At 39.6% G+C, this 14066-nt stretch overlaps 1 protein-coding gene across 1 annotated transcript in view; it reads right to left on the bottom strand.

Annotated features, from left to right (window-relative positions):
* Positions 1–14066, bottom strand: part of SYNPO2 (synaptopodin 2) — an 85065-nt gene that overhangs the window by 11658 nt on the left and 59341 nt on the right. The window contains exons 3-4 of the mRNA XM_009998562.1: positions 10350–11125; positions 4800–6982 (exon numbers count right to left, since the gene is read on the bottom strand). Coding sequence (XP_009996864.1) covers positions 4800–6982; positions 10350–11125 — 2959 coding nt within the window. The remainder of the gene's footprint in view (positions 1–4799; positions 6983–10349; positions 11126–14066) is intronic.

The following is a 14066-nucleotide window of genomic DNA, read 5'->3' as shown; positions in this document are numbered from 1 at the left end:
ACTACACCACCTCTGTGGGCAGCCTGTTCCAGTGTCCAACCACTCTTTTGGTAAAGAAATTCTTTCTAATATCTAGTCTAAACCTCCCCTGGTACAACTTCAGGCCATTTCCTTTTGTCCTGTCATTATTCACTTGAGAGTGAAATTCTCTCCATTTGTATTCGTGTGAATAATAACAGCACCCTGCCAAAAAGAAAGTAAACTCATTGCCACGTGGTTGCTGTGGTGAGAGTAAAATAGGTCACTACAGTTTTAGGATTGATTTTGTGTCTTGACTCTTGAATGTGTCATCTAAAATAAAATTAAGTATAAAAAATAAATTAAATAAATGCAAACTAGGTATATAAAATTGGGGTCAGTGGAAGAAAACTTCAGACAAAAAGTAACTGGAAGCTCCTTTTGGTGGCTGATCTCCAAAAGGTGTTGGCTTGATCTCAAAGTGAATTGTCAGTGTATCTAGAAGAGAGGTGGGCACTCTCTGCTGCAAGTCTTGATACGAGTGTACTGTAGAGTCCCATGTCATTGGCCAGATGCTTTTGGAACCAAGCAGCTTATTGTCACTGGATATTGTCACAGATCTTGGGACACTGGCAAAATTATTTCTTCCATAAGAGAGAATAAAGCAAAAGCATGAGGCTTGTAAGAGTTTACTTACTTGTAATGTTTACTCTGTAAATGTTCCTACAGAAAAAAAAATCATCAAAATGTCTTTCTGTTTGTTTCATAATATGTTATCTTTTGCTGAGCAGGAACATTGTGAAAATGGTTCCCATAGAGAAGGGGGAAGAAGTTAAGCAGTTCTTTGCTCAAAAACTACATTTTGTCTTTTATTTTTGCAACAGGAATTTCAGCTTTTTGCCTAAAAGCTACTGATCTACAAAACAAAACTATTCAATTCAGGTTTTGTAAGAAGAGGTTTGTAACTGAATGAGAAACTGAAAGTAATAAACCCTGGATTGAGTTAGCTGTCTCCATGGAAAGGCTGTCTAGAATGTGAGGTCCAAACCAGTGCAGTATAATACCTCCAGTATATTCTATAATTAAGTGGAATAATAATAATAATTATGGAAGTATTATTATTACGGGTGGCCTAAAATACACTGTTAAATATACTTATATAGTAAATATAACAGTTGCATCTTGGTAGGCATGTCATATCATAAAGTAATTCTTAACAGCTTTTTCAGAAAACCATTTACAAAAGCTGACTGCCCTTTTAATATGAAATTTCCTATGGCTCCTCTCCACACAAACCATTAATTTTCTTGATATTTTAAGTCTATTTGACATCATTATTAGCTTTCAATTTGGACCCATGACAATGAACAGCTGAACTTTCCTCTATTTACCTGCTTCACGAGAGATTACATTTTGGATAAAAGCATTACTTTAAGTAGGCTAGTCTTCTGACATATTATTAAGAATTATCGACTTACCTGATTAGTCAAAAGAGTCTTGAAGCCAAGCTGGATCCAAGCACTGTGCATGTAGAATGATGTGTATATATGAAACTGAATTCAGAGTTGGACTTTGGATGGGATTCTCAGAAGATCTTAGCTGATCTAAGAGGACTAGTGTCACTGGGACTTCTGGGGTTTTGCTTTTAACTCTTACAGGTGCTTTAAAAAAATCTTTCTGTCATTGCTATGGGCCACATGAAATACTTGTATTTGAATAAGAGCAAAAAATCCAAACGTGGTCTAAATAAAAATTTTCAGCATAGATGTACTGCCTTTTCTTTTGGACAAAGTAAAGAGAAGATCAGCTAATAGCTGTGTTTTATATTGCCATTGCAGAAGCTAACTTTTTGCTTCTTGGTGTAAATATGCCTGTGATCTAACTTGACTTCCTAAATGAGCGTTAGTGTTGTGCTGAAAATGAAAGAAATAGCAAATTATTTTGAAATATTACAATAATGGATTTATGTCTTTCAGGTGGATTTAGTTTTAGACAGATGACTCAGGAAACTGAAATGTTCTGTTTCAATCCACAGCTCTCCTTTAGCTCCTGTTAACTTGGTTTGTGTCTGTCCAGAGATCTGATTCCTTTGCATGAGAATATATCTGTTTTACCTCTGAATTCTTCCACTGATAAATAGAATAATAATGCTTATTTTGTCTTACTTGGCAGGAGTTATGCCATATAGGCATATATATTCTAGAAGTTAGATTTCAGTAATCCCTGTATTTCACACAGGATACTCAGTAGCTGGTGATGACTTCCAAAAGGCACTGACCAGAGCCTGGTAGAAAATGGTGGCCATGCTGTGAAAGCTGCTGTATCTTAGTAGCCATATGCATCAACAGCTACACTTGTGGTAGAAGTAAAAAACTGCTCAAAATCTCTTTAAGGAAATATTCTTGGGGTGGTAGGGTGAACAATTACAGAAGTGTGATTATAATTTACAGATGTATTTTACAGGATGAGACTGTAAGTACAACTGTGTAAGGCAATATGAGGCTGATTGTCTCTCCAGCAGCACTGCTTGTCTTTGGTAGGGTATCTATCCCAAGTAGATACTAATGTCTTAAACTTCTACCTAAAATAGTGTATGTAATTTCAGATAAAGCTTACTAAAGGGGAAGGAAGGAAGGAAGGAGGAAAGGGAAGAGGAAAGGGAAGGCAAAGAGAAGGAGAAAGGGAAGGGGAGGAAAGGGGACAAGAGAGGAAGGAGATTTCATAGTAGGATAGAATAGAAAATAGATTTCCCCTAAAATATACTGTCAGTCTGTAAATTTAAGTGAAGCAAAAAAATAGCAACCAAACCAAAGAAAAAAAAGGCGAAACAGGCAGAGAGGAAAGGGACAAGTTTAATAATAGAAGAAAAATACAGATATTGACAGTGGAAAATAGATAGAAAGGAGATCTCCAAAGGATTACAATATTGCTACTTTCTATTTCCAGGTAAATGCTTGTAACTAGTTTGTGAGGTTTCCTCACTTTTTTAAAATAACTTTATTTTTTTTCCAATATCATTCTAAATTTTAAGAGGGAGGTGGATTCCTTGTTTTTGTTTTTTTTTAACACAGTTAGTATCCCGATCCAGAATTTAAAGGCAAGAGTAGGATTTTGGAGGCCCAAAATTCAAAGGAGTAATTTTTTATTGGCTTGATTAGAGTTTTATTCCAGTCTGCTTTCTGCATGTGCAACCAACTGCATTCTTCTCTAACTTTGGGTGCAGATGGAGTTACCATCATGGGGCCAAACTAAGGAGATTTTGTTTGTAGTGGGGAATGTTTTCTTCATCAAGGTAGACAGTTCTACTAAAATTCCTGTGATATAAAATATCCATAATCTGGTCTGTACCTAGTTGGATGGTGATTTAAAGAAATATATCAACAGATTCTCTCACCTTTATCCATGGAGTGATACTTTCATCTTTAGCTTCACACTTGGAGTGAATTTTGTTACCCTTAGTAATGTGAAGCAACGCCTTGTTTCAGACCTAGCACCACTGATGTTAGCAGGACTGCTTACTGAAAACCATGTTAAACCATTGAAATACAGTTCCTTGATTTCAGCAAGACTGTGTATTCACTGCACAGTTATACAGTAGGTTTCCAGACCACAAACTCTCAAGACTTTTCTACAGTAGCAGTATTTTAATCCTTAGTCCCCAATATAACAAGTAAAAGATGAAAGTATAAGACCAGAGTAAAAAGACTTGTAAAGGGAAGAAGCACCATAAAGCCCCAAGTGAAAATAATAAAATGTGTAGGAGAGACCAGTAGGAAGATATGGTCATATTTATTATTTACTGTTAAGTGCTAATTTCTGCAGCATCTACTACTCTGGTTGCAAGAATCAGTACTCTTGAATTATACGTATCCGTTCAGTTCTCAGTCACTGTGCTTTCATAAGAAACTATTGCACTCCATTGCAGCTGCAAAACCTAACTCACCTCCCTGGTGGTTCCATAATTTTGACTTACTGCTCTCTGTTTTAATTGCTGGATTCAAAGCAAACTTTGGCTAAAAATATGTCTGCACTTGGGATGTTAAATTTCCCCAAAATAGGAAATCTTTAATAATTTTCCCAGCTGCCTTTCCACCTCTTTTAGTCTCCAGAACACTCCCACATCTCTTATAGCACATTCTCTGTGAAATCACAGAGGCAATTAATGATTTTGGATCACAGCTGATCCACATAGCTTGCAAACTAAGGCCCTGACCGACCAATCAGATTCCTGTGGAAGGACCTTTGAGCCAGGACAGATTCTGGCTAAATTCAGTGGGGCTCCATGCAGGCCAAAGGTCTATCCAGTTGTGCTCTGCTTGTGATCAGTCAGTCTAATACTGTATCTATTTTATGCTATGCTACTAATATATATTCCTATTTATATCATTCAATAAGGCACTTCCTTTAAAAAAAAAAAAGTCCTCAAGTCCCTAGTCATTAGAACATAATTGGGGAGGGAGGCAGAAAGCAAGCTCTTCTCTATTAATTTGACATGCCAGGAATATTGCTTACTGTTGTTTCTGCTGTAGTCATCCTGAAGCAAAAACCTAGTGTCCAGCTTGCTTAATACAATCGTATCTAGTAATTTCAGGGTGTTACGTGAATAAAGCATCTGATGATAGGCCTAAATGTGCTACAATTTGTATCTATTTTCATTCCTTAAAAATATTAAAATATTTTGGACCCAGATCTGAGGTGATACATCTGACATAATTAAGCTAAGAAATACAATTGGTGCTGCTTGTGTGCCAGGTTACCACTGCAAACCATTGATTGCAAGCAAAATGGACACTAAGTTTCAGCTGTGAGGTTTACTCTGCAATAGTTGATGGCTTCCACACCTGTGCAATGACGCCGGCTTTCTTTGCTGAAAATTTTGGCCTCGGAGCAGTAAACAAAGAGGATGTGGTGGTTTCTGGCTTAGAAAATGCAGAGTAGCCTGTAGGTGAATATGATTCATTTACTGGGACAGAGGCATTTGACTGGAACGAAGGTTGTGTACTGTAGGCTGGCACGGAGTACACTGAAGATGGCCGGGTGTTAGTAGGAGAGCCAGCACTAGGTGGTCTTAAAGGTAGAGCTTGCTTTGAAGTGGACAGCTTTGATGTCTGCTTATTAGCAAGGCTTTCCTTAGTATTAGGAGGCTGAAAAGTAAATAAAGATGCATCGAGTTGATACGGTTGATGTTTCATAATATCCAAAGCATTGAGACCTTTCTTAGGTTTTCTTTTTGTATTTTTGGTAGCAGCAGTGGACTTAGCAGAGGACTTGGTAGCAGCAGGAGGATAAGATGGGCAGAGGATGGGATTGTAAGCAACAGGTGGAGGTGCTCGGACATTAGAAGAGTATTTCCAGGAAGCTGGTAAAGATGGAGTTGGAGATGAGGCTCGTGCTATGTTTGCCTGCACAGTCTCTGAATCTACCACGTACTTCTCCATTCGAGAGTGCCTTCTGGCAAATAACTGTGCTCCTTTTCCGCTCATAGCTGGTGGCATCTCAAAGGGTGTCTTTGTTTCTCCAGCACTTGGTGAGACTGGCGTTGTCTTGGGTGTATGGTTTGGACTTGCTAAGGTTGCCTGAGGCCCTTTGAAAGGACCGGCTAGGTTGAGAGTACTTGGGGGATGGGCAGGAGAATGAGGATAGTGTGGAGATTTGGGTGGCGCAGGATATGCTGCCTGAGGGGAAGCCGGTGCTGGGAAAGAAGGAGCTTTATTCGGAGTTGCAGCTGAAGGTGACCAAACTGGTGAAACTGGAGTACCAGAAGTAGGAGAGACCTTGAGTGAAGGTTTTGGAGCAACGGGAGGAGGGGCCTTTTGTTTAGATGCTTGACTCTGCATGAAATTGCAAGCTTCTGCTCCCAAACTGAGGTAGTCTTCTTCAGGTCCTGATTCAAAACCAGCTCCAGTACCTTTTTTGCCCTCTGCACTGTGTACAAGGGACAACAGGGCAGGATTAGGACTTACTTTGGGTGCTTCTTTGAAAGAGAACATAGGTTTTGAAGTGCTTCTTCTCTTTGCCTCCTGCAGTATCCCAGTTCTTTTGGCTGGCACTGCAATCCTTTCATCTCTGGATGCTATGTGTTCTGTTGGCTCAGTAGGTGACCACACAGCTGGGGCAGGTCTGTTGGTGACAGGAGCTGAAACAGGTCTGTAGAAGGCCTCAGGTGGTGGGCTAATAGAGCAGTAAGGAGGTGGTGCTGGTATATCTGAAAGAGGACTAGTGATATTTCTGATGGGTGAAAATGGTGCCGCTGCTCGGTTTTGAACCCCAGGAGAGAAAGGTTTAGCTGTTTTATTCAAAGATGCTGCTTTCTGAGCATCAGAGGGATGAAAAGAGAGGTTTGTGTCTGGTGCTAAGCCAAAGCCATTTTGTTGTACCATTTTGCTATGATTCTGGCTCACTTCTGTGTAGCTTTTGCTCACACAGGTCTGCTGTCTTGACATTTCTTCCTCTTTTGTTTGATTGACTGAAGAGCTTACTTTCTGGAAGTTCTCTGACACGGTGGTTTCCGTGCGTTCCTCTGTATGCACCGTGCGTGCCTTCATCTCCTCTTGCTCAGCGGTGATCTGATCCATCCTCTGCCGCCTCTTGGCAAACATGAGGGCGCCTTTACCTGTGCTCTCGGGAAGCGTCTGCATCTCGTCTCCACTTTTTGTCTTCTTTTCAACCTCAAGTATACCACTGTCCCAGTCAAACGTCACAATCTTACCGTCTTTGTCAACGTCAGAGAAGAAATCTTCATCTATTTCTGACTCACTCGTTGCCAGCAAACTCACTTCAAAAGTGTTTTCTTTGTCCCCTTCTTCGCCTTCACCTTCTTCACCCTCGTCTTCGTCACGTTCTAACTCCCCAGTACCGTAGCTAACTAAAGTATATTTCCTTGCCCTTTGACGGCGCTTCTTGAACATCAACACCCCCTTGGAGTTGGGGTTGGGGGCTGCTGTCAGCAGCAATGCAATACTTTTACATTTAGATTTGGCTTCTTTCACCTGCTTCTCTGACAGGCTCTCACTTCGCCGGAGCCCTATGGAAAAAGTTGAAGTGCACATTTAATTGCAAGCAGCCTGCGAAAGTACAAGACTAACAACAAATAGTTCTGCCTTTATCTATATGGAACTTTACCTACTGTCCTCTCCCCACATATTAAAACATTTATTTTCTTTTGTATGGAGAGGTCATTATTCTGAAACATTTCCCCACAACATCAACTGTGTTGTAAATTTCATGCCCAGCATTGCTCATAGTCACACCCATTGAAATGCAAAGGCTCTACATCACCTTCTTTAGGACTTTCTTAGTTCTACAGGAACATTACATGTGTCTTTATTTTCAGCATTTTTTATTTTTATTCCCATAAGAAGTCTTAGCAGCAACAGGCAGATGGTATTTTCTCATTTTTTAAATTTCTATGGTCTGATATTTACCAAGTGTTTGACCACAGTTCCTAGGGTTGCAGCAGACATTCCAAGCCAGCCAGGCCCATAATTGCTTCGTATCTGCGACCAAATGAAGCTGAGTATTTTCTGTCTGGCAATGCAGACAGAATTGCCACTTATGTGTTCATTTTATTCATATGCATTATAAAATGTGTATAGTTGAAAAAAGTCAGTATGCTTCTATGTATTAGCTATTTAAAAGCAACTATATGTCTAAAAAGGCATAGACAGAAGCCAGTAGCATTAGGTTTCAGCCCTTTGGAAGGCATGGGAGTTTGGCCATGGTACTCAGTGAAAGCAGGTTTCAGTATTTTAACACGTGTTACTTACCTGAAACTTAATTCAATATTATATGGGATATTACAGGTCCAGAATATTTAATTTTTTTAATGCAGCAAGAATGAATACACATTTAAGAAGTTAACGGACGAGGCTCAACTAACTTCTCAAGAGTATTAATTAGCATATATCAATAATAAATATTTCTTAAAGCATAAAGTATTAGTTTTCATCAAGTCATGTGGAACAGGAATAGATGCAGCTGTAAAGCCAATAAATGCACTGTACACAAGGACTGTGTCCTTCTTACGTGACATGGAGCACGTGCCTCCTGGGGCAAGGCTAGTCAGGTGGTGTTCCTGTTTGTTTCCCACCCATATGTTCTACCACTGCATCTGTTGAATGACAGCCTCGATAGCTCCTCCCTTTAAAAAATCTAGAATTTAAAGCTGTTCCTGCCTAAATGAATGGTCCATTTCAGCTTAGCTTCAAAAGGAAAAAGTGTGCCTCTGATATATGAAAATACAACAGTATATTATTTAGTGTCTTTTACTGGTGCAAATAAAGGAAACTCATTGAAGAAAGCCATGTGATTTTTTTTTTGTATTAGTGATCCTCTTAGCCATGTCAGTAGATGGAGTCTGATACTTCTCCTATTAAAGACAATTGGAGATTTGCCATTATGCTAGATGACAGCATGACTGGACCAATGGTTCTCATGAGAACCTATAAAAGAGAAAAGAGCATGGCACTTGAACCAGCAACTTGTCATATTTTATTTTGAGAGGGCCCAATCACATCCTTGCCTCAGTCCTTTGACAGCCCTAATGCTTACAATAGTCACTGAACACATTTTCAAAAAGTATGGGTTTAGTGTTCAGACAGGAACGGTCACCCTTCAGCATGTAAGTTCTACACTTTCAAATAAGCTACTTGCATCAGCAATAGGTGTTTTTCTAGGAAGGCAATTCAGCAGGTACCTCTTCTGTTCTCTGGAAAGAAAAACCTGAAAATTTTCATTTTGCTAGCATATTTTTTCTTAATTAATCTGAATAGTTACTTAATCAATAGTTCCAAAAGATGGCAGAAGAAATGTAACCTGCTCAGGTAAATACAATCTTTACTATTTGCAGAGGAAATTTCTACTAAAGAGGTCAAACGTCTATAATAAATGTTTCTCTCTAGTTCAGAGTTAAATGCTGCATTAGAACTTCTAATGTTACAAAAACCACGCATGATATTTGCTGCACACAGATTATTCCCCTGTGCTTGGCAATTTGTTTGCTCTACTGTGTAGATAGGATTGTAGGAAAAAAAAAAAAAAAAAGCATACACTTTTATAGATTAAACCAGTGTTCCCTGAGGATAATCACCTGCCACTAGATTAGAAGGAATTGAGGTTGTCATAGTTGAGATGGGAGAAAGACAGAATCTATGTCTGACTTGGAAGCAGAGTTTATAATATAATCTGTAGTTCATTCTTTGTACTTTTGCCTTATTAGAGAGGCACTGCAAGTAATTCTCTAAGAAAGGGAGCCACAGTCCTACAGTTGGCTCTAACTTTGCAGCCAAAATGTAAAGCATGTGCACTTTTCTTTTATACTTCATTTAATATGCCAAGAATATGTGGATTGCATACAGACACTTAGGCATAAGTAACTGTTTAATCCACTTGCCAATAAGATACAAATGGTTATCATGCTAAAAATATGCTTACAGAGGAATTAGCAGTGGGTTAGCAGACTAATTCCAACACTGCATATGAAATAGCTTGTTGTTACAGTATATCACTGCACACATTCAAGCACCTTTGACATACTGCTACTAGATCCCCAGACAGGATTCTTAACATTGTTGGGAAAGAGCAAGCAACCAATAGAAAGGTCCCAAATGAATAAAATAATAAACAAATAAATAGATAAACAAGCAAACAGTATGTATCTACACTTAATTAATATTGGATCCAATAGTGAGTTTACTTTCCTATAAATTTCTTGGACACATTTTGAAGCTGACCTCTGGGCATGGGAGTCAGAAGAAATAGCATGTTCACTTTACAGTCTAGAGAAGTCAGACAAAACTGAAAGGATCATGTAACAGTTACACACATGCTAGTGTCTGTCAAATTCTCTTCTGCGGGCAACATCAAGCTTTTCTACTAGCCTTTTTTATTAACTTTTAAGAGCAGCAGCATGGCTTTGATTTTAGATGATGCAAATGACAACACAAAGTTTTTGCTATAAAAGGAGAAATCCACAGGATTCCCTGAGACATGTGCAAGCAACTTGCTTTTTTTGTTAATATTCTACAGATTGTCTCTGAAGATACATTACAAGACAAGCGGAATTCAGCCCTTTTTGGAGATGTAAGTATTTTTAGTTGGACAAAGTCTTGAGTTAATTTCAAAGTGGAAGTCTGCTAGGCAAAGCTATTCAGCACAGTTAAGGCATGGGTATACTCTTGGCTCATCACCAGGAGCATTGTATTACCCTGAAAATTATATAAAGCAAGAACAGAAACATTATTTAAAAGAAAAAGACAGAGGGGAAGCCAGAAAGGTGCAGAAAAAAAAGTCTATAAACATTTTTTCCTAATGCAATCAATATCCTGAAATTATGTTTAAGGTTTCAAAAGATACCCTCAGGCAGTGCAAATGACTAAATGGGACATACTTACTTGCGTGCCTCGCCCGGTGCTTGAGAGGTTTGTGATCCCTTTCTGGGTGCTGGTTGTCTTCTCCCTGCTCTGTGCCTTCTGATGAGATTGCAAAGGAGAGGAGGGAAGGAGGTGCTTCTGACTGCCCTCCTTCCACTTGAGAATCAACACACCCCCTTTCAGCTAGAGACCTGGGTGCTTCCTTCTCTCTGTCTGAACAGTCTAGGATCACCTCCACCCTGGGGAGAGATGGAGCTGCACCTTGGATCGTCTTGACCTCTTTGCCACTAGAAAACTGGACGACTTTGCTTGACCACTGGATGTTGCCCTCTTTCATGCCCAGAGGAAGTGCAATCACAGGGCTAGTCCTGTCTTGTTGTATGCTGAGTCCTGTTCCTGATGAGGGGCATTTTTCTTCCCCTAAGACAGTCACAGCAGGAGCATGGGTGCCCTTGTGCACATCATTTGAGAGGGACAACTGCAGCTCAACCATAGTACCTGACCTTCTTTCTTCTATGTTCCCTCTGAAAGCTGCATCATCTGTAACGAGCACTTTAGGAATAATTCTGTGGCTTTGTGTGGTCTGTTGTTTCGTTTCAGAAAAGTGTATGTTGCTTTCTCCTGCTCTCTGGTGAGTCTCACTGTATATCTCTGTGATGCATAAATCTCCATGGGGTATCTCTTTCGCTGTGTTAATTTGCAGTGTGGTGCTCTCTCTGTAGTCCTCATTTTTTCTGTTATCATGCTTGCCATTTTCTCTTCCAGCACTCAAAGTTTCATTTATTCCGATGGAGGATCTGCACATACATAAACAAGTAATTCAAGAAATTAAGCTGCTTTAAGTACAGTTACAAAAGTTACAATTTTTGTACAGTATTTTTTCCCCTATGTTAATTGTGGTACCTACTAGCAGATCCACTTAAGTAGAAGAATTTTCCTAGAATGTACAGATCTTAAACTGAAGCATCTTTGTATCTTTCAGAATTCTTCAACTAAACACTTCATTAAGAGGGAAGTTCCACTACTGCTGTAGAACTGTGATCTTACTACCATCCTTCTGCAGTGTTGAATTATATCATTCCTAGCATCAGTATGCTTTCACAGACACATTCCTGTTACAATGTTTCCAGGAAAATGCTTCTGAGAATTCTGGGACAATATTTCTTCATATTCCGTATGTGCATGAGAAAATTAACTTTGCATGACACCAGAAAAGGGGTTAATCTTTGGCTCTGTGGCTACTACTGCAACTGTTTTAGGCACTATCTTCACATATAGTTCCTGTCCCAGATAGTTTACTCTCTAAGGAATGGATCAGTACTGAGTGAGAATCAGAGGGAGGGGAATGAATACTTAACATACATACTCAGAGACTTCCCATGAGGATCATAATCCTTATATATCATGGAGTAATTAAAACATTCTGGGCCTGTTCTAGTGATCCAGTGAAAAGGGATAATGAACCCATACAATATTTCCTAGTTATTAAAAATTATGTATTTCTAACTGACAAATGCTATTTTGACTTCTTGAAGCTTCAATACCTCAGTGTAGCTCCCTTTCATAAACTATTCATTCCTCTGGTCCAGTTAGGCTGTTTTACTGGTGTTAGGAATCTACTGTACTCTCTAGCTTCTTTTGGTACTCTGGGCCATACTGACTACTATTTGAGAAGAAACCTCTTCTCTACAGCAAGTACAGCATGTTAATTAAGGCTTTCTGTTGAATAGAAGGTAACAAAGCACTTTTTCAAATGAGAGGTGTGGTAGGTACCCTCAGTAAAGTATTAATATAAAGTATCATGGAGATTTCTGAAGTCAAAAGTGGTGTTCTGGAACGTTGGAACCCCCTACAAAGAAAGGCTGGAAGAACCGAAAGAAGGAATAAATCTGTCAGTGCACTGAAGAAACTTCAATATCACTTGCTTTTCTAGCCATGCAGCATACTGTTCTTAGCAGTCTGCATCTGCCTCAAATAGCACATAATGTATAACATCCATTAAATCACATATGGAGCTACATAAAGGTCAGACAGATTTTTAATTTAGGGAGCTCCTTATGAGTGCTGCTGGACTCCATCGTAATATGCTATTTGAACGATCAATTGTATTGCTCATAAGTACAGATATAGTGCAGAAATCTGTAAACATTTCCTTGTAAAATAAGAGACTGGGGACTGGGCCAGCTAAATGTTAACCTTTATTAGTAGGTGAATGATTGTGTGTATGTGTGAGAGAGAAAGATTTCCGCCTTAAAAGGTCCTTAATACTTATGGATATACTTCTACTCTAAATAGACATAAGTGTGTATCCATGTGTCAAGAGGCAGAATAGTGGTTCTGATCTCTTTTGTTGTTATTTGAGATTCTGTTTTGTCAAATTAGTGCTTTTGTTTCAGGTCTTTCCAGCTCACTGCAGGAACAACACCCCTGGTGTAATTCCAGGAAGGAAGCAGAACTCATGGAGTCAGCACGGCAGGGTTTGTCTCCAAGTCATGTTTTACTCCCTACATGGTGCATTTCACTCTGGTATGCACTGAGCGCACTCCCTACTTCCCCTAGAAATTGTCTTTCTGGGCTCAGCAGTAGCCCAAGAGCTGCTAACACTGATGTGAGAAGGGCAGGGTAGCATTTCTGTTTCTGTCCCCACTCTTGTTTCCTGGATACATCTGTTCAGCATTTGTTGGGAAGGTCAGTAAGATGCTCCCCCACATGGCATCTGGAGATTGCCTGCCCTGCAGGGCATCTCTTTCCTCTGATCCTGTAAACCAAAGATTTTGTGGGCACTGCTGGTCTGTAACTGTGGTTTACAGGGGAATGGGAAAACCTTCTGTAGACATCAAAGGCCAAGCACCATTTAAAAAACTACTTTAAAAACCTAATTTTCCTCCCAGTAAGCTTAATAAGAGCAGGATTAGGCCAACAGTTATGAAAATCTCATCTTTCATGCAGATAGTTTGGGAGCAAGGAGAAATATTTTTCCCTGCCAGCAAAAGATGCTTGGATCACCATTAGAATGCAGCTTAAATTTGGCATTATTTCCTCATGATTTCCAGCATTTTCTTGAGACATCTGCTAACCAGTGGGTACTCAGGAAAGGAAGGATTTGCTTCTCATTGCTCTCAGAGGATGATAAGACACTTCCTGAACAATCATTCTGGTAGTAGCTCTGAGAGGGGTACTATCCACAAAGGAGGTGGAAGGGGAGGAGAAGGATTTTGGTTCATTCTCCCATGCTCCGGAAGCTACTGACAGTAGGGGCTGGGAGTTGGGAGAGATGAGCGAATGAAAAGAAATTCAGATATTCTCACAGTGAATTCCTTTAGAACATTTTAGTCACTTCCAGAGTGTTGAGCAACTGCAATTTTCTTAAAATTTCTGACAGACATAGTCTCATTCCATGAAACACTGAATTGTGTGGTCTAAGTGCTCTGCTTTGCTTCTAAGTCTCAGGACACGTCTTGTTCACCATACATTCAAGCAGGGGCAATGGAGGAATGGAAGGAAGTGCTTTCACGTTCAGCTAGAGCATACTGTGGCTTTCAGGCCAACTGAAAAACCAGTTACAGAGCAGCAACAGGCAGGAGTCAAAGAATATGAAGCTATTTCTGTGGCTGCAAAGAAGACAGCTGGTTAGCCACAAATACAGTTTTTACAAGGGCAGTTCCAGTCCACATTAAGAACTGAAGACATAAGAATGCAGATACCACATGAGAGCATTCAAATGGTACACTGCTGAAC

The sequence above is a fragment of the Chaetura pelagica genome, unplaced genomic scaffold (assembly GCF_000747805.2).
Source record: "Chaetura pelagica isolate M959 unplaced genomic scaffold, ChaPel_1.0 scaffold176, whole genome shotgun sequence".
In the NCBI taxonomy this organism is placed as follows: domain Eukaryota; kingdom Metazoa; phylum Chordata; class Aves; order Apodiformes; family Apodidae; genus Chaetura; species Chaetura pelagica.
This window is presented reverse-complemented; position numbering and strand designations above follow the sequence as displayed.